At 40.0% G+C, this 24,344-nt stretch overlaps 2 protein-coding genes across 5 annotated transcripts in view; one reads left to right on the forward strand and one right to left on the reverse strand.

Annotated features, from left to right (window-relative positions):
* si:ch211-267e7.3 (ADAMTS-like protein 2) overlaps window positions 1–7,215 on the reverse strand; it is a 32,488-nt gene extending 25,273 nt beyond the window's left edge. For 2 of the 3 annotated variants that reach the window (XM_024269003.1, XM_024269002.1), the window contains exons 1-2: window positions 7,088–7,215; window positions 3,320–3,423 (exon numbers count right to left, since the gene is read on the reverse strand). In XM_024269003.1, coding sequence (XP_024124771.1) covers window positions 3,320–3,423; window positions 7,088–7,174 — 191 coding nt within the window. In that variant the 5' untranslated portion in view covers window positions 7,175–7,215. Of the gene's footprint in view, window positions 1–3,319; window positions 3,424–7,087 lie in introns of those variants that run through there. The other variant, XM_024269004.1, reaches the window with a different exon arrangement.
* A 4,018-nt stretch (window positions 7,216–11,233) lies between these two features.
* On the forward strand, window positions 11,234–23,357 carry rnf2 (ring finger protein 2). Of its 2 annotated transcripts, none has more exons than XM_024268986.2 (9): window positions 11,234–11,343; window positions 16,014–16,101; window positions 16,347–16,507; window positions 18,418–18,500; window positions 20,538–20,670; window positions 20,739–20,838; window positions 20,979–21,151; window positions 21,235–21,424; window positions 22,120–23,357. In XM_024268986.2, exons 2-9 carry the CDS (start codon window positions 16,015–16,017, stop codon window positions 22,219–22,221), a joined length of 1,029 nt encoding a protein of 342 aa, XP_024124754.1. In that variant the 5' UTR covers window positions 11,234–11,343; window position 16,014; the 3' UTR covers window positions 22,222–23,357. The 2 variants fall into 2 exon arrangements, with proteins under 2 accessions (XP_024124754.1, XP_024124753.1); XM_024268985.1 differs by lacking the exon at window positions 11,234–11,343 and adding an exon at window positions 11,409–11,552.
* The last annotated feature ends 987 nt before the right edge of the window (window positions 23,358–24,344 follow it).

Here is a 24,344-nt window from a genome sequence, read left to right on the forward strand (position 1 = left end):
GCTCTTTGCAATAAAGATTACTTTGATTATTTGATTGATATCGTTTTCGCACAAAATGAAAAAAACGATATCGCAATATGAAAATTCCCATATCGCCCAGCCCTACTTTGGCGTCCTCCGTCAGGTAGAGGCTCAGTTGTTGCCGGAGAACCAGTTCACATTGCATGAGAAACCCCACATATTGCTCTGGATCCCCGCTGAACTTGTCCGGAAGCGCCATCCGCGGACCCGGTGTGTGAGCAGGTGTCGGATCAGATGCGCAGTCAGCGGCGGCAGGTGCGGGTGACGGCTGGGAGGCTGAAGAGGCTGCAGAGGAGACGCTGCTGACAGGTGGGTTGAGCTGCAGGCGTGTCATGATGGCTTCAGTTGCAGCGTTCAGACGTTGAAGCTGGCATCTGTGTTCGAGCAGTAACACAGCATACCCCGCCGGGTTTGTCGGGGTGGAAACTCCTGCTGCTGGATCCATGTTAGGCGAAGCTTTCTGTCACAAACAGGCAGACAGCTGGATCCACGTGCAGCAGGTTTACTAACAGTTCACAGAATAAGCAGGGTCAGACAGGCAGAGGTCATACTCGGGCATGGGAGCATCCGAGAGGAGCGAGAAGAGGAGTCAGAGTCCAGGCGAGGGTCAGGGGCAGGCGGCAGGCAATCAGAGAAGCAGGGTCGGAGACAGAAGATCAGGTCAGGAGTAAACGCTCAGAGATGCAGGCAGGGTGGCAAAAACAAAGCTTCGCAGAGAGTGAAGTGTGGAGCCAGACTATAAGCTGAGGAGGTGATGAGGATATGGGGAACAGCTGATGATAATGAGTCCAGGTGATGGCAGGTGGTGAGCTCAGAACTCTGGTGAGCGCTCCCTCTGGTGACTGGAGACGGTAGTAGCAGGTTGCTCCATGACAGAGGCGGGGTGGGATTATATAAATTCACGTCTTCTTAATCCCTTTCAAGTATTTATAATTTAAAGCCTAACTATCCCATGTCTGGCATATCTTTGTACAGTTGTAAACCTCTGTTGATTGTATTGCACATGTATTATTCTTTCTTTGATTGCTTGAAATAAAAAAAAGCAGTTAAGATCTAAAAGCCCCTCCCAAACACACAGAAACAGGCGGGTTTTCTCAAGCTGAAGTCATAAATTGAGAAAAAAGAAGAGTCTGAGCTGCCAGCACCGCCCCCAAGCAAACAAAATATTCTGCTAGCTTTCAGAAGCTAGCGGCGATCAGCTGTCTTAGCATGCTTCCTGGCTCGTTCAGAGTCGTACAGATGTCTGAGCTGTTTTTTGAGCTGCGCACTGAGCCCATGAAAATTGTCACCTCACATACCTATTTTGTGGCATTACAGGAAAAAATAGCGGCATGTTTTAAGATAGTAGAAATCCACAAAAAACAGCAAAGTTAAACTTGGATTAAGCTGATATTAGTGCTGCCACAAACGATTATTTTAATAGTCGACTAATCACCAATTATTTTTTCAGATTTGTCGACTAATCGGGTCATGCGCAAACTGGATGTAAAGCCTCTTAACCATCATTAGCTTTTAACAAACTAAAAACTAGATATATAGCATTACCTGTGATAATGCTAGTGTGAATGCTGTACCTGAATTTGGCCACTGAAGATGCAGATAGATGAAGATGCTAAAATTGGTAGCTAAAAATTCTAAAGTTGATAGCTGAAATCGCTGAAGCTGATAGCCGGCTAAATTAATAGTTAAATACCAAATTGGCCTAAAAAAATGAAAAAAAGCCTAAATTAGCCAAAACAGCTAGCATGCAGCTGAAATATTAGCTAAACTCCAAATTGGTCTTGAAAAAAAGTTTAAAAAATAAAAATAAAAAAAAAATAAAAACATTAGTCAAAATAGCTAGCATATAGCTGAAATGTTAGCTAAACTTCAAAATAGTCTTAAAAAAGCCTAAATCAGCCAAAATAGCTAGCCTGTAGTTGAAATATTAGCTAAACTCAAAATTAGCCAAAAAACTGACAAAACTCCAACAAAATAGCCTAAAAAAACAAAAGAAAAAAAATCCTAAATTAGCCAAAATAGCTATGCTACTCAAATATTAGCTAAACTCCAAATTAGCCTAAAAAATCTTAATAAATGCTAAAATAGTCCAAAAAGCTAGCATAATGCCATTATAACTTTCAGCTTTACTACACTCTGACTCCATATAATATAAAGTAACGACTAATCAATTATTAAATTACTTGTCGACTATTTTAATACTCGATTAGTTATTGATTATTCAACTAATCGTGATATAATGAAGGATGATAAAGATACACGTACAGGTCCCATAACTCATCTGGTTAATCTGTCAATTACCAGAGAGGAATGTCCTCAAAAATTAAAACAAAGTCTTATAAGACCAATTTTTTTAATCTGGAGACCATTACCAACCCTGTTACTACAGGCCAATTTCAATTATCCCAATAATTTCAAAGGTAATAGAAAAAAAACCATAGCAACACAATTACTTGATTATTTTACATCTAAAACAGTTTGCTTTTAGACCAAAATACTCAACTGAAATGACCACCTGTTACTTAACGAATGCTATCAAGAAAAATATTTGAAGGGAAATGTGTTTGGAGCAGTGTTTTTGGCCTTTGATACTGTAAACCATGACATACTTTTGCATAAACTTAAAATATATATTTCTCAACAAGCTCTCAGCTGGTTTACATCCTATCCTAGGATACAGAGTGTAAAGATCAATGTCACAGCTGACTCCTTGTGAATATAAAATGGGCATACCACAAGGTTCAAACCTGGGTCCTTTGCTGTTCTATTTTTACATCAATGAGTGTCCAACTTTTATTGCAAACTTTTAGAAAACTGGTTGTAACTTAAGGCTTTGTGCCACAATAACCATAAAAACATCTACAAGGTTCAGGAGGGACTGACTGCTAATGCTAGCTCCAATTAAACCACTGCAAAAACCAACTGAGTGATAATTTATCTCCTGATTCTCCAGGACTTTAAATTTTGTAGAGCTTTGAAACGATATAAAATTTCCTCTTGCAGTGCAAAGACATGCTTCATAGGTTAATAAATGAATCTGAATCGCTCTTACTGTAGGTGTGCATGTGAGTGTGTGACTATGTGCCCCAAAGGACTGCAACCTGTTCGTGGTGTACCCCGTCTTCACCCAACAGTAGCAGCTCCAGCAGCCCTGTGACCCCGAAAGGGATTCAGCAGGCTCAGAAAATGGAGGGAAACTATACAAGTCATGCTACACAGGAAGAGGTTTAAGCTCACTGGAAGATTACCTTGAATAGACATTTTGAATAACAAAATAAAAATGTTTAGAGCTCTTTACCTCTGTATGAGACAGTGTCTCTCCTGACTTCTTACTCCTCCTCCACAGCTTCTGGAGCATGAAGACCAATTAGACCACTCCCCCCACCACTGAAACACCTCCTCCTTAAAGAAAATATACAGACCAACCAATCAATCAGATTCTTAAACAGTTTTAATGTATTAATAATCAGCCAAAAAACTTTTTTGATATTTCCAAAACATGGAAACAGTCCTTTCAGCTCTTTATGACAAGTGGATGTTGCTGCGGTTTCTTTACACATTTAAGCTAAAAAGGTATGTTAAGCCATGCCCAACCACTTTAACCTGGTGGAGGGTACTGAGAGCTCGAGTGACCCCAGGAGCTAAGCTGTCCAGGATTTTTACCCCTGAAAGGGTCTCTAATAGCAGACAGGTTCCAGGTCAAATTTGTCAGTCAAGGCGGATCCGGCCCTCCTGGTAATTCGATCCGGCCCTCCAGATCATTTTATTTTATCGATATTAATGACCTAATCTTATCTTGTGCTTATATCTAACTTTTATCATTTTGACAAAATATATATTTTTATGGAGAGAAAAATATTGAAAGTTATTATCCGATTAAATTGATTTATTCTGGAATAATATTCATGCCTTTTTATTATTCATAATTATGTTAATGAGTTACAGTTTAAAGTTTTAAAAATTGGCATTCTGAACTATTGTAGCATTTAGAAAGATTTTTTTGGCTGTTTTGGATATTAGCTAATACTTCAGCTACATGCTAGCTGTTTTGGCTAATTTAGGCTTTTTAGGCTATTTTTAAGTTTAGCTATTTTTTCAACTATATATTAGCAGTTTTGGCTAGCCTTGTTTCTTTTTGTTTCATTTTTAGTCTAATTTGGCCTTGAGCTAATATTTTTGCTGGCTATCAGCTTCAGCGTTTTCAGCTATTAGCTTCACTGATTTCAGCTATCAGCGTTTTTAGCTATTAATTTCAGCATCTTCAGCTATTAGCACAAGCATCTTTAGTGCCCAATTCAGCTTATAGCATTCACACTAGCAGTATCATAGCTATTGCTATATATCTAGTTCATAACTATGTTAAAAAGTTGCGGCCATAATTTTTGAAAATTGTCATTCCGCAAGCTTTTAAGACTATTTTGGCATTTACTAAGATTTTTAGGCTGTTTTGAAGTTTAGCTAATATTTCAGCTACATGCTAGCTGTTTTGGCTAATTTAGGCTTTTTTCAATTTTTTAGGCTATTTTGTAGTTTAGATATTTTTTCAGCTACATGCTAGCTGTTTTGGCTAACCTACATTTATTTCTTTTTTATGTTTTTAGGCTATTTAGCATTTAGCTAACATGTTAGCTTGCTATCAGCTTCAGCATTTTTAGCTATGAATTCCAGCATCTTCAGCAGCCACATTCAGCTTACATCATTCACACTAACATTATCTCAGGTAATGCTATATATCTAGTTCATAATTATGTTGAAAAGTTACAGTTTTAAAGTTTTAAAATGTTAGTTTAAGTGTGGTCAATAACTGTTTTTCCTGTTCAGCCCGTGACCTAAGGTATATTTTGGTCTCTTGTGCGATTGAGTTTGTCCAAGGTGATGGACAAAAAGTGGTTCAGGGCCCCTTTGTGATTACGAAAGCCCAAGACTCTGTTAAGTCACTCGGATCAGCATCAGTGGGGCCCCACTCTGGAGCCAGGCACTGGTAGTGGATGAAGTCCACCCAGAGAGCCTCAAGTCTCTGGATGCTGTAGGAGTGTCTGGACTGACATCTCCGCAGCTTCACATGTCAGTCGGGGACAGAACCACTGGACTGGCAGGCGGGTGACAGTTCTCCTTTTCAAGAAGGGTGACCAAATGGTGAGTTAAAACTACTGGGGAATCACACTAATCAGCCTCCCTGGGACAGTCTATACCAGGGTACTGGAGAGTTTGGCTGATAGTTGAACCTCAAAACCAGGAACAATAGTGCGCTTTCTGTTCTGATTGTAAAACGGTGAACCGGCTCTGACCCCTCAAGGGGTGCTGGACGGTTAATGGAGTTAGCTCATCTAATCCACATGTGGTTTGTGGATTTATAGAAGGCGTTAAACCACAACCACTTTGTCTATCTAATGATAACATAAGAATATGAATATTATTTGAAATGTTATCCATTTTAAGTCTTCTTTTTGCATAAAAGGCAGTGAAATAATTAAAATTTGTTTCATTTTAAAGTTTTCTTTTTTAAAACTATAATAATCTTTCCTCTTCCTGGCTCCTGTAATATGAAAACCACTAAAGGAAACAGTTTTATTGTGAAGCAGCAAAGAGCAATGAATCTCCCAACTGCATAAACAACCATTAAATCTGAAACAAAAAACTATCAACTGGAATAGCTATCATCACTGGGAGAATAAACACAGCTGTGTTAGTCTTAGATGGAATCATCTGTAGTTAGCAGTTTCTAAGGGATTATACGCACACTGTGTATTTAGCACATTCAAACCACATTTACACAAACGAAGAAACTAAAATGAATAAGAACAGCATTTACAGCACTGAAACCTTTTTGTTGAAAGTCGTCGCTGAAGATGCTTAAGCCTTTTGCTGAAAATGGTGATGAAATGTACTTTAATTACTGAAGGGGTTTGCTGAAAATGTAAACAAATATTTGCAAAATGTTAAATGATAAAGAGCACTGAAGTTGACCTAAATTTCTAAAAAAATTGGTAGTAAAATTGCTTAAAAATCCCTATTACATGCCAATTTGGAAAAATGTCAAGTGTGTTGCTTAAATGTGAGCAAACTCTAAATTAGCCCCAAAAAACTAAATAGATGCCAAATTAGCCAAAAATGCTAGCTTGTTGCTAAAATACTAGCTAAACACCAAAATATCCTAAAATTCCTTGGTAAACTAAATTAGTCCAAAAAGTTTGCCTGTTACTAAAATAGAAGCTAAACTCTAATTTTTGTGAAAATTACTATAAAAGGTTAAAACTTCGCCCATGAATACATTTAAAGGTTTTTTGCTTAGCCGTTCTATGGGAAATTCCATTAAATGTTAGCATCTAGCTTGATGCTAACATTTAATGGAATTTCCCATAGATCGGCTAATGCTAACGCTTGGTCGATGTAAACATACATTGATGAAAATCTTTATAAACTCACAGACATTAATTTTACAAGCACTTTTAAGGAAACATTTTAAAGTAATAATTTGTGGTCCAAAGCAGTTTTTTCCTCATAGTGCCTTCTTCTTCAGGAATAAGGTGTAATGCTAAACCGCGATCGCCACCTAGTGGCCAAACTGAAACGCCCTCCAGGAGAGGCAGAACAATCTTTACAATGTATTAGATTAATATAAATATATTCAAATCATATAGTAGAATATTATTTTATTTCTACACAAATGCGTCTAAATGTGTAAACTCAAAATTAAATTGAAGAATCGAAAGAAATCGGAATTGAATTGATTTGGGCTCTTGTGAATCAAATCGAATCGTTTCTGTAAATTATAATCGATATCTAGCCCTACTAAAGACCAACCGGGGGCTTGTCCCGGTGTTTCAGCCCAACATCATGATCTGTACGTTTTTCTCTTCACTAACAGGAAGCATCTCACGGATCCACACAGACCATATAGGGTTCTCTGTCATGGAGAAAGACCGCTCTGCCCGAAGAGGATTCGTTCCGAACCGAACACACCCTCTAACGGTTTCCCTGAGTGGGCACAGGCGCCAAACCCGCGCTAGTTGCTGAAGTTCCCAACAAAGCGCGGCCGGACCTCCAGAGGATTCAGAGGACTTACCTCCGCGGGGCGGCCGCACGTCAGCGGGAGAGCCGGCAGCAGCAGGAGGCAGCAGGCGGGGAGCGCGAGGCCTCCGGTACCGAACATGGTTCATTCATGTCCTGATCCTGCAGCGGCGGCACGGCCCCTCCCCCTGGCCCCCGTTACCCCCTCCATGCCCCGCCCGTGTGTGGAGGCTTTGATGTGGTGCGACCCCCACACTGGCGGGTTTCTGGCCCTCCGTGTGGTTTTTCACAGTGGAAAGGACAGAACAGGTCTGAGGCGTCCATCAGTTCTGACGTGAAGATCCTCAGGTTACCAGACCAAGACTGGAGGCTCTGAACCTCAGTTTTAAAGTTCTAGCCTGTCTAGCTCAGGTGCTGGAGAAGAGAAGATGGTATCTTCACATTTAACTCAACACTATTACATAGTTACTTTTTAATTGCTGTCAAAAGACTTGCTTACAAACTAATAAACATAAAGCCCTTTATTTTAAACACAATTCAGCATTTTTTTTGTTTATTATTTGTATTCATCTATTGTGAATCCCCATCAGTTGCACCAGTTTTCTGGATCCAGATATTTCTTCAAACCTTTTGCATTTATAGATATGCATACAAGTATAAACATATATACAAATATTTGAAATAAAGTAAAAACAAACAATCTTCACAAAAATGAATGTGATTCTTGCCTACCCACCACACGCACAGTCCAATATAATGGCATTGCTCCACATTATCATCCATCCATCCATCTACCTAACCGCTTCGTCCCTGTCGGGGTCGCGGGGTGCCAGAGCCTAACCCAGCTACTGATGGGCGAAGGCGGGGTACACCCTGGACAGGTCGCCAGTCTGTCGCAGGGCCTCAATCACACACCCATTCACTCTCACATTCACACCTAGGGGCAATTTAGAGTCACCAATTAACCTATGAAGCATGTTTTTGGACGGTGGGAGGAAGCCGGAGTCCCCGATGAAAACCCACACATGCACGGGGAGAACATGCAAACTCCACACGGAAAGGTCCCAAATCCCCCAGCCGGGATTCGAACCGGGGCCTTCTGGCTGTGAGGCAAGAGCGCTAACCACTGCGCCATTGTGCAGCCCTCCACATTATCAATAAATGTTTTTTTTAATTTAAGATAATTAAGTTTTAGCCCTTTTCCATTTCAATGGACATAAATAACAAGACAAACGTTGGTTAATTATGTGACATTTAGAGGGTACAATGATCTCTGGCACCAGTTTCAGAAGTCTGCAGTCTAGATGGTGGCTTCACTTTACATGACCTGATTTTATTTTCAATAAGAGTTGCTCTTATTGCTTTAAATTTGAATGAACACTTGTTTATTTTAATTGCATCACCCATCTTTGAATGATCAATTTTGGCATTGTTTTCCTAATTAACTGTACCTTATCTATGGGATGATTGCAGTAATTTTATATATATTTTGGTTGAGTTATGAATTTACCATGATGCTCTATAAAAGATTAAGTGGTTTTGACTTTTTTTCTTGAAAATTTGTTCAAAATCCCATTTTTTTCACAAATTAGTTTTAAGAGTATAGTTTATTTATCTTTTTCTGTTTAACTTTGTAACAAAATTTCTACGTTTACGACATTCTTTCCAATTAGATTCACATTCTGTTTTTATTGCATATTTTTTCAACCTGTAGGGGGCAGCACACAGATGGTTTTTTGACTATTTTCAAGAATTAAACAAGTTTATTTTAATTTTTCAAAAATTTGAAAGGCCCATTTATAGAGGTCAACAGACAAAAAAAGTTGATTTAAGGATCGGTTACCCTTTAAGAATACATTATCCCAGCTAATTCTTTTAACATCTTCAATGAACCTCATTTTATGGACCATTTAAATGTTCTCTCTAAAAGGATTTTTGGTCCCATGTTGACAACTTTTTAATTTCTCAAAGTTAAAACAAGATTATGATCACTACATCCTACTGGAACTATATAACTTCTGGAGAAGGAGTGTCCAAAGTAGGGCTGCCACAAACGATTATTTTAATAGTCGACTAATAACCGATGACTTTTTCTGATTAGTCGACTAATCAGGCAAAACACAAAGTGGACGTCAAACACACATCTTAACCATCATTAGCTTTAAACTAACAGAAAACTAAACATAAAGCCTTACCTGTGATAATGCTAGTCTGAATGCTGTAAGTTGAATTTGGCCACTAAAGATGCTAGTGCTGATAGCTAAAGATGCTGAAATTGATAACTAAAAATGCTGAAGCTGATAGCTGAAAACGCTAAAGCTGATAGCCCGCTAAAATATCAGTTAAGTGCCAAATTAGCCTAAAAAACTTTAAAAAAAAACTAAGTTAGCAAATTAGCTAGCATGTAGCTGAAATATTAGCAAAACTCCAAAACAGCCTAAAAACAAAAAAGTTACCCAAAACAGCAAGCATTGTGTTGAAATATTAGCCAAATTCCAAAATAGCTTAAAAAACTAAAACGACTCTACGCTAGCCAAAACAGCTAGCATGGTGCTAAAATATTAGCTAAATTCCAAAACAGAATAAAAAAACCTTAATAAATGTCAAAATAGTCCTAAAAGCTAGAATAATACCATTATAACTTTTAACTTTACTACACTCCATATAATATAAAGTAACGACTAATCGACTATAATAAGCGATTAGTCATCGATTAGTTGACTAATCCTTTGTGATTTTGGGCTATATACATAAAATTGAATTGAATTAATTGTGGGCGCCCTAGTCCAAAGTTAGTCCTGCTGGTTTTCCAGAAATCCCGCCTTATCTGCTGCTGATTACCTGGATCAGGTGTGTTTGCCTAATAAGGAGCTTCACTGGAAGGTTGGTTGGAAAACATGTAGGACACCGGCCCTCGAGGCCTGGATTTGGACACCCCTGCTCTAGAGCATAGCTCTGGTGTGTTTGTAAAAATTTCATCAATTCAAATTGTAGAGTCTGAACCATTCTTATCCAAAAGTGTTTCGTAGCAGCATCTATAGTTGAGTGAATCCACATATTTTTTGAGGCGGCCAACAGCTTCTTTTTAATGAACACGTTTTTGGAAACCAGTCCATGTTTAACTCCCCAATAAAGTATGTTTCAAGAGCAAAAGTACTGATATGATCCAATATATCACAAATAGCATCCACATAACATGTGCACTATGTGTGGTCTGTAACAGCTACCAATCAGCATAGGACAGCAAAGAAGAATGCATGGCATTTGATTGTATCTATTTCTTTGTCACACTGATCAGCATTGACATTGTTTAGCTTTCAAGGAAAGCATTGAATAAGCTTCATAAGCTTCTCCTTTTTTAATTGTTTTTTTTTTATTGTATATTGTGTTAACTGTTCAAATGGCAAACTAAAACAATAAACTTGAAATTGATAGGTTTTAAATGAGGTACATACATTTGTTACCAGAGGACTTCTGTTTCATCTTCCATTAGATCATTCCTAAGTTTAACTGGTATATCTTTAATATTGCAAGCACCACGGCTGCCAGAACTATTAAATGGTCGAGAAGTCACTAAAGATTGTGTGGTATGGCAGAGCTTGTATACCAGAGGATATATAGATTCTAGTGCAGACTCTTCTTGGAAGTGGCTGCTCTCATTTTCTGAAATCATCTCGTCGGAACTCGCTTGTTTGCAAAGATTGGAAGGGGCTGGTGCTCAGAGCGCAGGTTTGAAGAACTGTCTGAAATCGATCAAAATGCCAATTTGGGATTGTTTATAGTGATGAATAAACTTCATAATACACTTGGAAACTCAAAGAGTTGATTTTGCATGGTAAAGGACCTATACGTTTGGAAAAAATGAAAACTTAAAAATATTTGAACAACAAAAGCTAAACTGAAACATGTAAACCCACACTGGAAAAGACTGAAACTAAACTGAGTTACAGCAAAAAGTAAGTTTAAAAAGAAATGTTTAAAAAAATAATGGAAAAACAAAAATGGTGACAAAGGGGGCATGTTATAATTTCTAAATTTATTGTTTTATTTTTCTGAATTATTGATAATTGTTGGATGTCATTGGTAAATTAACGTTTCAAGTATGTTTTCGCACCGTAAAATGTGAAGAAAAAGACCTTTTATAAAAAAAAAAAGGGCGCTTTGGGCAATCTTAGCAGAAGGGGTTTATGTTTGAGCACCCCTATCAATATATACTACATTTCCCAGGACGCATCACTTCGCAAGGTTGCAGCCATATTGCTTCACCTTAGCGCGTCGGCTCGGGTTGGCCCGCCGTTCACAGCTAAACACGTAAGTGCAAACAACAACATACTGTTGTATCCTTAATTGAATGTACTGCATGCAGAGTCTGAGTACTTAGCGCGCGCTTTGTGCGAGCTGATGTAGTTCGCTGTGGTTTCCCGCTCCCTACAAACATGGCCATTCGGCTGGAGGCGGCGCTCTCTGTTGTTGTGTTGCAGCCTTGAAGACGTCCACGAATCCTTCGCGGTATTATTGATGTGAGCGCCTGTTGTGTACATTTGTAACCCTTAAAGAAGCCGGCCCAGCATTTCTGGGGCGTTCTGCTCGGTGGAAGTAGACTTCTAGCTGTGTAGACGCTCAGCCGAGCGGCTGCAGTGGTGCTAGCTCTGTTAGCTTTAGCAACATCGGTGTCGGTTCCGTTGGGCTGAGTGTCCTGCGGCTGGTGGGCCCGTGGGGGGGCGGGGGCCTGAAATAACACGTGCTGGTCAGAGCATCCAAGCCTTAGTCAGAACTACTCACGAGAGGTCGTGGAGCAGCAAAATCTGCCGTTTTTCACAAAAAACACGGACCTTTGAGGGGTTTTCTACGGTGGCCCTGAAGTGCAACCAGCAAAACATTAAAGCACCCCTCCGATGAAAATCCTGTTGTTTTAGTTTTTAACATGTCTGTGTGGCATATTTCTTACAAAAGAGAACAAATGTAATAAGAAATCATTTCATTTTTGCATTTCTGAGTATTTCTCCTTTTAAATCTGTCAATCAAACTGTCTTGGACAGACTCTGTTTGAATGAATGATCTTCTTTCCATCAACAGCTCTGCTGCACATGCACTAAACCCTCATCTGTTCCTAGTGTCTAGTTCAGGTTCTGGAGAAGAGAAGATGGTATCTTCACATTGACTGCAGTCAAATGAGCCGCCGTTCACATTTCTGTGGTCAAATCAGCATCACTGGATTTTTGGTGTGAGTTTCATCCAATACTTACGGTAGCAGGACTGAGAACGCTGGAAAATCTCCACCAGACTCCACGGAGCTTCTTGATGTGACCACGGAAATGTGAACGGCGGCTCATTTGACCGCAGTTGGAAAGGATTGTAAATCAATGAAAGAGCATTTTGATGTTAGCTTTCATTATTTTATCAAGAACTCTGAGAAACCAATGATTGAATGTATTGATCACAGCAACGTCAATAAACATTGGAGGAAGTTCTGTCCATGAAGATCTTCACTTCCTCGTCCCAGCTGACATCCAGATCAGAACATTACTCATATTGATGAACATTTTGATGTAGCAGTGGTGAAGATTTATGCTAGCGAGACACAGTGCTATCATAATCAGACAGGAGGGATCAGGCTACTCAGCTCAGCTCCTAAAGCCACGCCCCCTCAGAGGAGACTTTGGAAACAGAGGCTTCAGATCAAGATGAAAAATATCTAAAAAATTTAGGTTGTGGGATGTTGGTTACAAACTTCATAATCATGATTAAAACACTACTGGGAACGTTTTTTTTTTATTTTTATAAAAAAGGTCATTGGGGGACTTTAAAAATCGCAATGACAATTAATAAAACAAAACAAAGAATAAGCATTTTGTTAAACAAAAGCAATTTCTAGAAACCCAAATAAATGTACAAAAGAAAGACGAAAAAAAGGGAAGAAACCAGTAAAAGTAGGTACAATGGGACATCGGTTTCTCCTTTTTATTCTTCATTTTTAGCATTTGATTTTGATTTCTGGAAATTGCTTTTTTTTTTTTTTTCAAAATGTTTTTGTTTTTTTATGCAAACCAGAAAATGTAGGTATGGGACATCACTGGATGGATGATGATGTTTTTCCATCATTTCAACCAAAAGTTATTTGGCAAGAAGTAAAAGTGAATACACTCTAGTCAAGACCAATCATAAAACCTTTCTCAGCATGCAGACATTGAAGACAGATTTGAAAATGTTCAAATGTCAAAAATGCAAAAATGAACTTTTTTTTTTTAAAGATTTTTTATCTTCACTGGTGTCCGTGGCAGATATTAAATCCTGTCCACCTTTGTCTTGGGAGGGGTCACACATTTATGGGGTCATCTGGACCCCATAAAAGAGTAACATAACATTTCAATTTGATTTCTGAGAATTACCTTTGTTTTATGGAATGTTCATTTTTATTTTGGTTAGTTTTTTGGAATTTTGTTTTGATTTCTAAAATGTAATGTTGTTTTGTTTGTTTTGCTATTTTTGATTGTTGATGTTTGTGCTTTAATGTTTTTGTGTTGAGTGATTGGTTGGTGTGATTTGGTCTTCAGGGCCTCTGTGACTTTCTTGTGTTTTTGTGAGAGTATAGCAAAGATTGCTCTGTTTGTGTGAATCAACTGGTTATGTGATTGCTATTTTTTTTAGACCAGTGTCCAATTCTGATGGGTTACTGGGTGTGGATTAAAAAATGAAAAGTAAAATACATCTAAAAAAGAAGATTCTATATCACTGCACAGGTTTCTTTAAAACAAACTTTAGCTTCGTCATCTGGACAAAAACGAGCAATAAGAGGTGAACTTTCTCTCTGAACTGATGCTGTATCTAACCTATCGCAGGGATGTCAAACTCAATAGTGGCTGGGTGGCTCAGTGGGCTAGGTGAAGGGCTGCCACGCAGGAGCCCTGGGTTCGATTCCAGGGTTGTCCACTGATCCCCATCCAGATTGGGTCCTTAGGCAAGACCCTTGACGCTGCTGCCTAACTGGGTCCCTGTCCCCTCCAAATACAGGGTTGTGTCAGGAAGGGCATCCGGCGTAAAAACTCTGCCAAATCACTGATGCAAAATAGTGGGTGCTGTTACGCTGTGGCGACCCCGAAAGGGATAAGCTGAAAGTGAAAGAAGAAGCAGAGATCACAAACTCAATCGCACGAGGGACTAAAATCCAAAATATACCTTAGGTCGCAGGCCGAACAGGATAAACATTGAATACACTAAAACTTTTAACATGTTTATGAACTAGATATATAGCATTACCTGCAATAATGCTAGTCTGAATCCAGTAAGCTGAATTTGGCCGCTAAAGATGCTAGTGCTGATAGCTGAAGATGTTTGCTAATAGCCAAATTAGCATAATGAAATATTATCTAAACTCCAAAATAGCCTAAAAAATCTTAATAAATGCCAAAATAGTCAAAAAAAATCTAGCAAAATGCTAATTTTTCAAACTGTAACTTTTTAACATAATTACGAATAATAAAAAGGCAGGAATATTATTACAGAATAAATCAACTTAAACCTTAAATAACTTTCAATATTTTACTATATTTTAAAAATATATTTTGTCAAAATTATACAAGTTAGAAATGAGCACAAGATAACATCGAGCCATTGATAACAATAAAATAAAATGATCTGGAGGGCCGGATCCGGCCCCTGGGCCTTGACTTTGACACACTTGACTTATCGGAACGATCGATCAGCATATATATCGTTTTCCCTTCCGCTGCACTCGCGGTCAGTGCTGTCTCACCTGCATGTTGTTACTGAATCACAAAAGTGAGTACACCCCTCACATCTCAGCAAACATTTAGTTATATCTTTTCTTAGGACAACACTGCATAAATGACTCTTTCACACAATGAACAGTAGTCAGTCTAAAGTTAGTGCAGCAGTGTAAATTTATTGTCCGCTCAAAATAACTAAAAATACAGCCAATAATAGCTAAACCCCTGGCAACAAAAGTGAGTACACCCCTAAGTGAAAGTGTACAAATTGAGCACAAATTATGTTTTTCCTTCCCCTTTGTCATGTGAACCATTAGTGTTACACTGTCTCAGGTGTCACCAGTTAGCAGGTGAGTTAAATCTGGTATAAAAGCTCTTCCACTCTCATAACCAGCCACTGAAAGTTCAACATGGCACTTCATGGCAAACAAATCTCAGAAGACCTCAAAAAGCGATCTAAACTAAAAAAAAATAAAATATTTAAAAAATAATATTTCATTCTTTCATGAGTGACCATGGTATATGCCCTTTGAAGTTTGCATTATCAGAAATGAACGCACTTCGCGGAAGCAACCGTCCTCTCAGACTTCCACGGCATGCTTTAAATCCTGATAATGCACACTTCGAAGGGCATTATCCCTTACTTGATTGATTTTTTTATTTCAAGCATAGATTGAAAAATACAGGACAAAACACACAATTTCAAACTCATTACAGAAACAATGAAATGCATTGATTTGAAAATAGAAAACTAACAAAAATAAAACAGACTTGTCACATTTGGTTCATTAATTTTGAAACCTTAAATACAAGTAAATGCACCATTTCATGAGGAAACTTGGGTTTCAAACAAAGCTTTTTTGCTCTCATCTTGTCTAAAGGACTGAGATCCTGCCTGTGTGTCGCAGTAATTCACAATGTTCATGGTTTATACCGAAGATTTCCCAGAATGAAAGACACTGGCAGAGACCTGTAAATAAAAGGCATTGCTCCCAATAACTCTTGAGCAACCTCTAGAAGCAAGGCCTTCATCTTACTTTTGCTGTAAGAATCAATGAACCAAGTTTCACTTGGAAATCATTTTACCAGCAAACAATAATGAAGTCTTTTGTCTTTGTGTATCCTACTGACTGCTGTTTCCGAAGTAACACCACAGGATGAAAATGGAGCATTGGCTTTTTTTTTTTTCTTGTGCAGCCGTGGATAAATGGATAGTTTCTGAAAATATGCTGTGCTTCTGTTTCTGTGTTGCAGGATGACCCAAACAGTTCAGACCAATGGGGTCCAGCCCCTCAGTAAGACCTGGGAGCTGAGTCTGTATGAGCTGCAGAGAACTCCACAGGTACCCTCACATCACCTCTGTACCAAAGCCTCTCCTCTCTTCACCTCTCCTCTCCTCTCACTTGTTGGTCCCTTGAGTTACTTATTATCAAACTTAAACATGACAATGTCAATCAGTATTGATCAGTAATGATCAAATTGGATATTACGGGTAATTACTATGTTTTGTTTTTCCTCTTCCAAAGACCTTATTTCTGTGTCAGGTCGTAGACGTGGTGTCTAACGTCGTGGTTGTTTCTGTCTCAGGAGGCCATAACAGATGGACTGGAGATCGCAGTGTCGCCTAGATCCTTGCACAGTGAACTTATGTGTCCCATCTGCCTGGACATGTTGAAGAACACAATGACGACCAAAGAATGTCTGCATCGCTTCTGTGCCGATTGTATCATCACAGCGTTGAGATCTGGGTTGGTTTCCCTTCACCTTCATTCTTCTGATCCTGTCACCAATTATACAGTAGAACCAGCAGCGGTTTGGTCTCAGAGACCAGCCGTGGTCCTGGACTGTTTTCACGCCCTCCCCTCCCTCCTTGCTGCTGATTAGCTGAATCATCCTGATTGACTGAACACACCTGGTTTAGGTGGTCAGCATCAAGCAGGACAGCTGGCTCCAACCAGCAAAGAACATCTGGACCTGTTACTGTTTTTGTAAGATTATTCACTCTTCAAGGCAAACAGTTTTGAGGGTGTGTTCAGACTGGACACATTTGGACCGCTTAAAGCAGGGATGTCAAAATCAATCACACGAGGGGCCAAAATCCAAAACACACCTTATGTCGCGGGCCGGACAGGATAAACATTTATTCAACACTCTAAAACTAAATTTATGAGACTTTAAAGCCATAACTTTTTAACATAATTATGAACTACATATATAGTATTACTAGTGATAATGCTAGTGTGAATGATGTAAACTGAATTTAGCCACTGAAGATGCTAGTGTTGATAGCTGAAGATGCTGAAATTGATAGCTTAAAAAAATGAAACTGATATCTAGCTAAAATATTAGCGAAATGCCAAATTAGCCTAAAAAACAAAAAAAGCCTAAATTGGCCAAAACAGCTAGCATGTAGCTAAAATATTAGCTAAACTTCAAAATAGCCTAAAAAATGTATAAAAAAAACAAAAGCATAAATCAGTCCAAAAAGCTAACAGAATCACAATTTTTAAAACTTTAAAGCCGTAACTTTTTTAACATAATTATGAATAATAAAAAGACAGGAATATTATTCCAGAATTAATCAGCTTAAACCTTAAATAACTTTCAATATTTTACTCTCCATAAAAATATATTTTTTAAACTATGCAAGTTAGAAATAAGTAGGAGATAATAAAATGATCAGGACGGCCAGATCCGGCCCCCAGGTCTTGACTTTGAGCGTAAAGTGAACCAGCGTTTGTTTCACCTGATAATCTGGAACAAAGTTTCAGTCTGAATACGACCAAGCTGACTCTGGTCCAGGACCAGGAACCGCTCTCAGACCCGTCTTTTGAGGTGGTCTTGGTGGTCAGAACTTTGGTTGGCTCTGAGATTCCTCAGTTTGAATAAGATCCGCTCCGGGAGCAAAATAACTGGCCTACCGTAGCCGGTCATTAGCGGACAAAAGTGGAGCAGCGATGCAACAGCAGCTCAATGAAATGTAGGCTCATTTAAACAACTTTTAATGTGATCCATGTTGATTCTCACTGTTTTCCCAACAGTCTATGCATCATAAACACTGATCAGTGAAGCCGTAGCGTCCTCAGTAACTGTTGTGCTGTATTCCTCCTCTGTATCAAAACAGCAGTTAAACCTGACCGTCATACAGACGCTCATACAGACTTGATCTGTGAAATATAAAGTTTGAATAAGTGACCAATCTGTACAAGGATTTGCAAAGTGCAGTATCTCCATCTTTCTCTTTGTGTTTTGACCCGCCCTTGTAACTGCTGGCCAATGAGTGAAGAGATCTTTAGTCATGTGGTTTTGTTTACAAGCTTTGGTCCAGAAAACGATAGTTGGCTTGACTGCAGACCCAGCATAAGGTTTGAGACTCTGACTGGACGAGATCATGTTCCCAGTCTGATACACCCTCATCTTAGACCTTTAAAACACTTGAGCAGGACTGTAAACTGCTTTTCATATAATTTAGTGGTTTGGAATTTAGATCCAAACTGAATTTAGATGTGATTTCCCCAGAGAGCTGCAGTGTGTCTGCTCTTCTTCAGCAGACATGGTTCTGTGGTGACCCGATCGTCATACTACCACACCGTTCATTCCTAGAGGTTACACAGGATGGATCGGGGTTTGCACTGACTGATTATATTCTCCTCTGCAGAAACAAAGAGTGTCCGACCTGTCGTAAGAAGCTGGTGTCAAAGAGGTCGCTGCGTCCAGACCCAAACTTCGATGCTCTGATTAGTAAGTACAAAGATCACCTCTGAGCAATACGTAACAGAATCCTGCATTTGAAAGCACGCTCTCACCTGCTCCTCAGTGAACATTCGGCCGTCTTTACCAACCTTTCTGCTGATGAATGTGCGTTTAGAGAGGAACACAAGTTGAAATGAGACTTTTCTTGCAGCCATGGACCAGGCTTCTTTCATTTGGTGTTTACAGTCATTGGAGGTTGTTAGAGTTCTTGACTGCTTTTCAAAACGTTTTTCATGCTTTTCTTTGTTTCCTCCATGTACTTTGAATTTTAAGACCTTCTCACAGGTGTGTTTTCTATGCTCATGCTGTACTTGTTGGATTTGACAGGTTGTTCAATTACTTTAAATTCCACACCAAAGGTCTTAATTAGGGGTCTAGTTCTGTACTTGACACATAGACCACTCCCACCGTACTATAAGGTGCACAGAACCAAAACAGTGACCTCGTGGAGTGTGGTGGAACACTAATTCAGCGCTGAATCCCAGTGACCTTCGCAGTCAGCAAACATTTTGGAAAAACATGTGTGAAGTTTGGCTGGATCTCTGCGCGGCATGCAACCATGCATGGGGGAGCAAGACTTTCCGTAGCGCTCAAAATCAGACGTGCGCTCTATTAAAGAAAACTGTCAATTTCAGCACATGACGTAGTCACATGATCATCTCCTGAACGTTGTCAGACAAATCATTTACAGGCCGGGTAAAGCTTGCGGTCTGAAATGCTGGCCGATCTTTGTGTTTGTTGCACTAAGGTGGGTTTCTGCAGTAACTTGAGATTTGGTAAACTTTACCATCATCCACATTGTTTTCCAAGAGCACAAGTTGCCAGAATCTCTGTCTGTGACCCTCAGAATGAACACAGCGTGATCATCCAAGTGCTCGCCGCTCCTGTGTCAGCGAGAAATGGTCCGACAGTCAATTAGTGCTACCACTAACAACTGTTTTAATAGTCGACTAATCACCAATTATTTTTTTAGACTAATCGGGTCGTGCTCAAAGTGGATTTAAAGCACAGATCTTAACCATCATTAGCTTTGAACTAACTAAAAGCCAGATCTATAGCATTACCTGTGATAATGGTAGTCTGAATGCTGTAAGCTGGATTTGGCTGCTGAAGATGCTGAAATTGATAGCTAAAAACGCTGAAGCTGATAGCCAGCTAAAACATTAAATGCCAAATTAGCCTAAAAAATGGAAAAAAAAGCCTAAATTAGCCAAAGCAGCTAGCATTCAGCTGAAATATTAGCTAAACTCAGAATTAGCCCAAAAAATTGAAAAAAAAATCTTAAATTGGCCAAAATAGCTAGTCTGTAGCTGAAACAGTAGCTAAACTCAGAAATGACCTAAAAAACAAAAAAGCTGAATTAGAAAAACTAGCTAGCATAAAGCTGAAATATTAGCTAAACTCCAAATATAACATAAATAGCCATAACAAATGTCTTAGTAGTCCAAAAAGCTAACAGAATGCCATTATAATTTTCAACTTTACTACACTTTGACTCCATATAATATAAAATAACAATTAATTGACTATTAAATTAGTCGTCGACTATTTTAATAGTCAATTAGTCGACTAATCGTGGCAGCCCTACAGTCAATCGACCGGAGACTTCCCAAAGTTGCACACCGGATTATTGGACGCACGGACGATTTCTGAAAAAAGTTTAGACTTTTTAGTGCAGAAAATATGGTGGTCATGGAGGACAGGCTGCCTCTTGTTTTGGAGTACAGTTACAGTTACAGTGAGGTTATCGCCAGCAGCAGCTGCATATCCAGCCCCAGACTCTCATGTGCCCACCATGTCATGAACTTTCTTCCAGTCTCCTTGTGGCAGTAAAAAGTGTTGAGTAAAAAGTCATCCTGGGAGCTTTTGCTGAACAGACGGATCGCAGACCTGCTGGTTCTGAAACAGTCCTGATAGATGTGTAGAAGAAGCTGTCCTCTGTGACCAGATGGAAAGAAAGTCCTGCTTTCAGGACTGTGAGCGTGTGCTGAAACAAAGACCTGAACGGCTTCTCTCCACCTTCAGGTAAGATCTACCCCAGTCGTGACGAGTATGAAGCCCACCAGGAGAGGGTTCTGGCACGTATCAGCAAACACAACAATCAGCAGGCCCTGTCCCACAGCATAGAGGAGGGGCTGAAGATCCAGGCCATGACCAGGTGAGGGCCCCCTCCAGGTAACGCATGTGCTCACTGAGAAGCCCTGGTAAATGTTCCTGTCCCGTTAGACTGCAGCGCGGGAAGAGACACACGGTGGAAAACGGCAGCGGAGCTGAAGACAACGGAGACTCGTCCCACTGTAGCAACGCCTCTGTCCACAGCAACCAGGTACAAACCTGCAGTGAACTTGACTTAGCCTGCTGGTGAAAAGACACAAGCAGGTCTGGATGTGACACGGATTCAGAGCCGAGTCCTCAACTCACACAGAATGCGAGCAGCTGACCTCCGCTTTATCTGACCTTCTGAAGGAGGCGGGGCCAAGCATTAAACGCACCAAGATGAGTGATGACAGCGGGCTGGACATGGACAACACTGTTGAGAACGGAGGCGGGGACTCTGTGATGGACGGGGGCGCCAGCGAGATAGAGTTGGTGTTTAGGCCACACCCCACACTGATGGAGAAAGATGACGGCCACAGCAGGTTTGTGCGGTTCCTGCACCTTTGAGGCTGAAGTCCTGACCTGCATTAAACCTGCTTTGTGATTCCATGTGTTGGGGAGACAGTGTGGAGTTTGTCCCTCGCTACATTAAGACATCTGGTAATGCAACGGTGGACCACCTATCCAAGTACCTGGCTGTCCGGCTGGCTTTAGAGGAGCTGAGAAGAAACGCCGATGCCAGCCCAGTTAACGTGGAGGCGGCCTCAGAGAAACAGTACACCATCTACATCCCCACTCCTGGAAACCAGTTCACGGTGAGTTTACTCAAACCCACACCTCCAGTCCTCCACGCCGAACAGCAGGGGCACAAAAGTCACAACAGAAGAACGAGCGTCTGTTTTAAAGGGTTACCAAACACTAAATCAACTATTTTTGACTGTTGGTTGTTGCCAAATTAAAGACAAATTGAAATAAACTTGTTTAAATCCTGAAAATAGTCTGTATGCTGCCCCCTACAGGCTGAATTGAGGTATTACAGTTGAATTTTCTGATTTGTTTCACATCATCATGCTCTGCAGCTCCAGTTTTAAAGCCCCGCCCATATTTGATTCTGTAGTGGTCAGTCGTTAGCTTTAGCATAGCTTGTATTGCCTTCAGTTGTCAAAAATCTAACTGTGCCTTCTACTGTTAACCAACTGTCAATCATAAATCCAAGCTACACCTCCGCCGCTCAATTCAGCTAGTTCTTAATTATGTTAAAAAAATACAGTTTTAAAGTTTTAAAATGTAGTTTTAGAGTGTTCAATAAATGTTCATCCTGTATCCTGTACCTAAGGTGTGTTTTGGATTTTGGCCCCTCTGCGATTGAGTTTGACACCCCTGATGTAAGCTGAAAGGTTCAGTTCAGATCCTCTAGAGCAGAGCTCTCACCGTCACAGAGATCGTCACTTCAGAACCGTCTGCTTTCACCTGTACTTGGTTGCAGTTAAACTGTTGAATTCCATTCCAGGTTCTGAACGGTTCCTTCTCCCTGGAGCTCGTCAGTGAGAAGTACTGGAAGGTGAACAAACCCATGGAGCTGTACTTCGCCCCCACTAAAGAACACAAGTAGAGAGGAGAAGTGCCCACATTGAGTCAGAGGATGGCCCGGGTATCTGCTGCTCCAACCGACGGAGCAGTTGTGAGGCTGCAGCGACGGCGGGTTTGCAGGAGCCAAACAGACTTTTGTAAAAAGAAAACAAACCATGTTTTATATCTTTGTGATTTTCCTCCCGGTAGTAGCAGATCAAGAGAGCAGACCAACTGATCCTCCACAGAAAGCAGCCGGTCTGACCGGCTTCATGTTGGGTCTGTGCTCCGTCACGCTCGCTGCTTCAGGCCGACGCAGAGGGAGGGCCTGAAGCACTAAGTGCTCAGCTTTCTGTCATGAAGCGAGCAGTGAGCCGCTCGTCCTCTGAAGGCTGCACGGCTGACCCAGGGTCTCCGTCTGCTGTCCTGTTCTGCTGTCCGTAGGAACAAACTGTTCTTGTATCTGTGGTTCATTCTTTTATAAACGTCTTTTGTAGCGCAGTGAGGGAGCAGTGTTTTACTATGGGGGGGGACCATTTCAGTATTGACTTTTCCACAGATCAAGTTTTGTCAGTTCGTCCCGCAGACCCACTCTTGTGTAGGTTTGATTCCTGTGCAGCTCTCGAGTCTGAATGTAGAAGTGAGACTCTGACGGCTCCAGAAGGCGCCACGGGATTGTGAAGCTCAGCAGGTTCGACTCCACTTCCACGTCCTTTGGGCTGCGTTCATCAGCACGCCGGTCCATCAGTCTGCAGGAGAACTGCTCATGCTGGGGTCAGTTCATCTCTCACCCGAAGTGTTTAGTTGGACAACGCAGAACAAAGGTTCAATGAAATGACTCGTCGCGTCAAAGTTTGCAATATTTACTGGATCGGAGTCAGAAAATGAGAACTGTTTCCAAAAACTCCAAATGGTCTTACAGTGTCTGGGTCAGGATGGGGGAGTCACGTGTGCCACTTTCTTCTCATTTTGAATTGAAGAGCTGCTGGATCCATGCTGGACTGAGGTTCTAGTCCCGTCTTCATGTGGACTGGTTTTTGTTGAACAGAAGCTCTCCCAGAATCCATGCTTTGGCGAGCGTTCACTCCTGTCACGTTTGATACTGTTCTGTCTTTGTGGAAACTGTAAATGGCATTTTCTGTTTTGACAATAAAACATGATCTTTGTGGTTCAGTGTGAGGTCGTGAGCCCCGCCATGCCTGATTCTTTACATGTAAGCTCACCAGAGAATCATGAAAAACCTCTTCTGTCAACGTTGGGATGAGGAGGCGGTCACACTAAAGCATGTGTCAAAGTCAAGGCCCGGGGGCCGGATCTGGCCCTCCAGATCATTTTATTCTATTATCTTCCACTTATGTCTAACTTGCATAATTTAAAAAATATATATTTTTATGGAGAGTAAAATAGTTATTTAAGGTTTAAATTAATTTATTTTGGAATAATATTTCTGCCTTTTTATTCATAAATATATTAAGTTAGTTTTAAAAATTGACATTCTGTTAGCTTTTTGGACAACTTTGGCATTTATTATGATTTTTTAGGCTAGTTTGGAGTTTAGCTAATATTTCAGCTACATGCTAACTGTTGAAGCTAATTTAGGCTTTTTTCAGTTTAATTCTTTTAGGCTGTTTTGTTAACTAATATTTAGTTGTTAGCTGTTTTGGTTAATTTAGGCTTTTTTTTTACTTTTTAGTGTGTATTTTGAAGTTTGACTAATATTTCAGCTACATGCTAGCTATTTTGGCCTTTTTTCACTTTTTTAGGCAGTTTTGGAGTTAGGCTAATATCTACACTAGCTGTTTTGGATCATTTGGGCTTTTTTTGTTTTTTTTGTTTAACTGTATGTACTTGCAATTGTACGTTCACGTGTACACTCAATATCAAAAATGTACTAATACAGTCTAAGCCCACAAAACTTGAAATAACAGTTAAAAAATTATTAGGAATTCAAAATGGCTCCTACACATACAACTCTTTAAATAGTGTGCACCAATCACCTGATACACAAAACCTCATTTAAACACAGATCAGCGTTACGAGTCCACAAAGAGTTAAACTTCTTTCACGTCAGATATGTGTAGAAGATGTGTGTGTAGGAGTCGTTCTGAGTTTGTATTTAGATTTAAGCTGCTGTTATTCCAAGGTTTCAAAGTTAGTAGTGTACAT

The sequence above is a fragment of the Oryzias melastigma genome, linkage group LG17 (genome assembly GCF_002922805.2).
Source record: "Oryzias melastigma strain HK-1 linkage group LG17, ASM292280v2, whole genome shotgun sequence".
NCBI lineage: Eukaryota > Metazoa > Chordata > Actinopteri > Beloniformes > Adrianichthyidae > Oryzias > Oryzias melastigma.

What these genes read in the sequence shown, in the direction of transcription:
- rnf2 (XM_024268985.1), top strand. An exon ending in AGCTGCAGAGAACTCCACAG is followed by an intron (nt 16,102 to 16,346) that starts GTACCCTCACAT and finishes TTTCTGTCTCAG; the next exon opens with GAGGCCATAACAGATGGACT. An exon ending in CTCCTGGAAACCAGTTCACG is followed by an intron (nt 21,425 to 22,119) that starts GTGAGTTTACTC and finishes ATTCCATTCCAG; the next exon opens with GTTCTGAACGGTTCCTTCTC.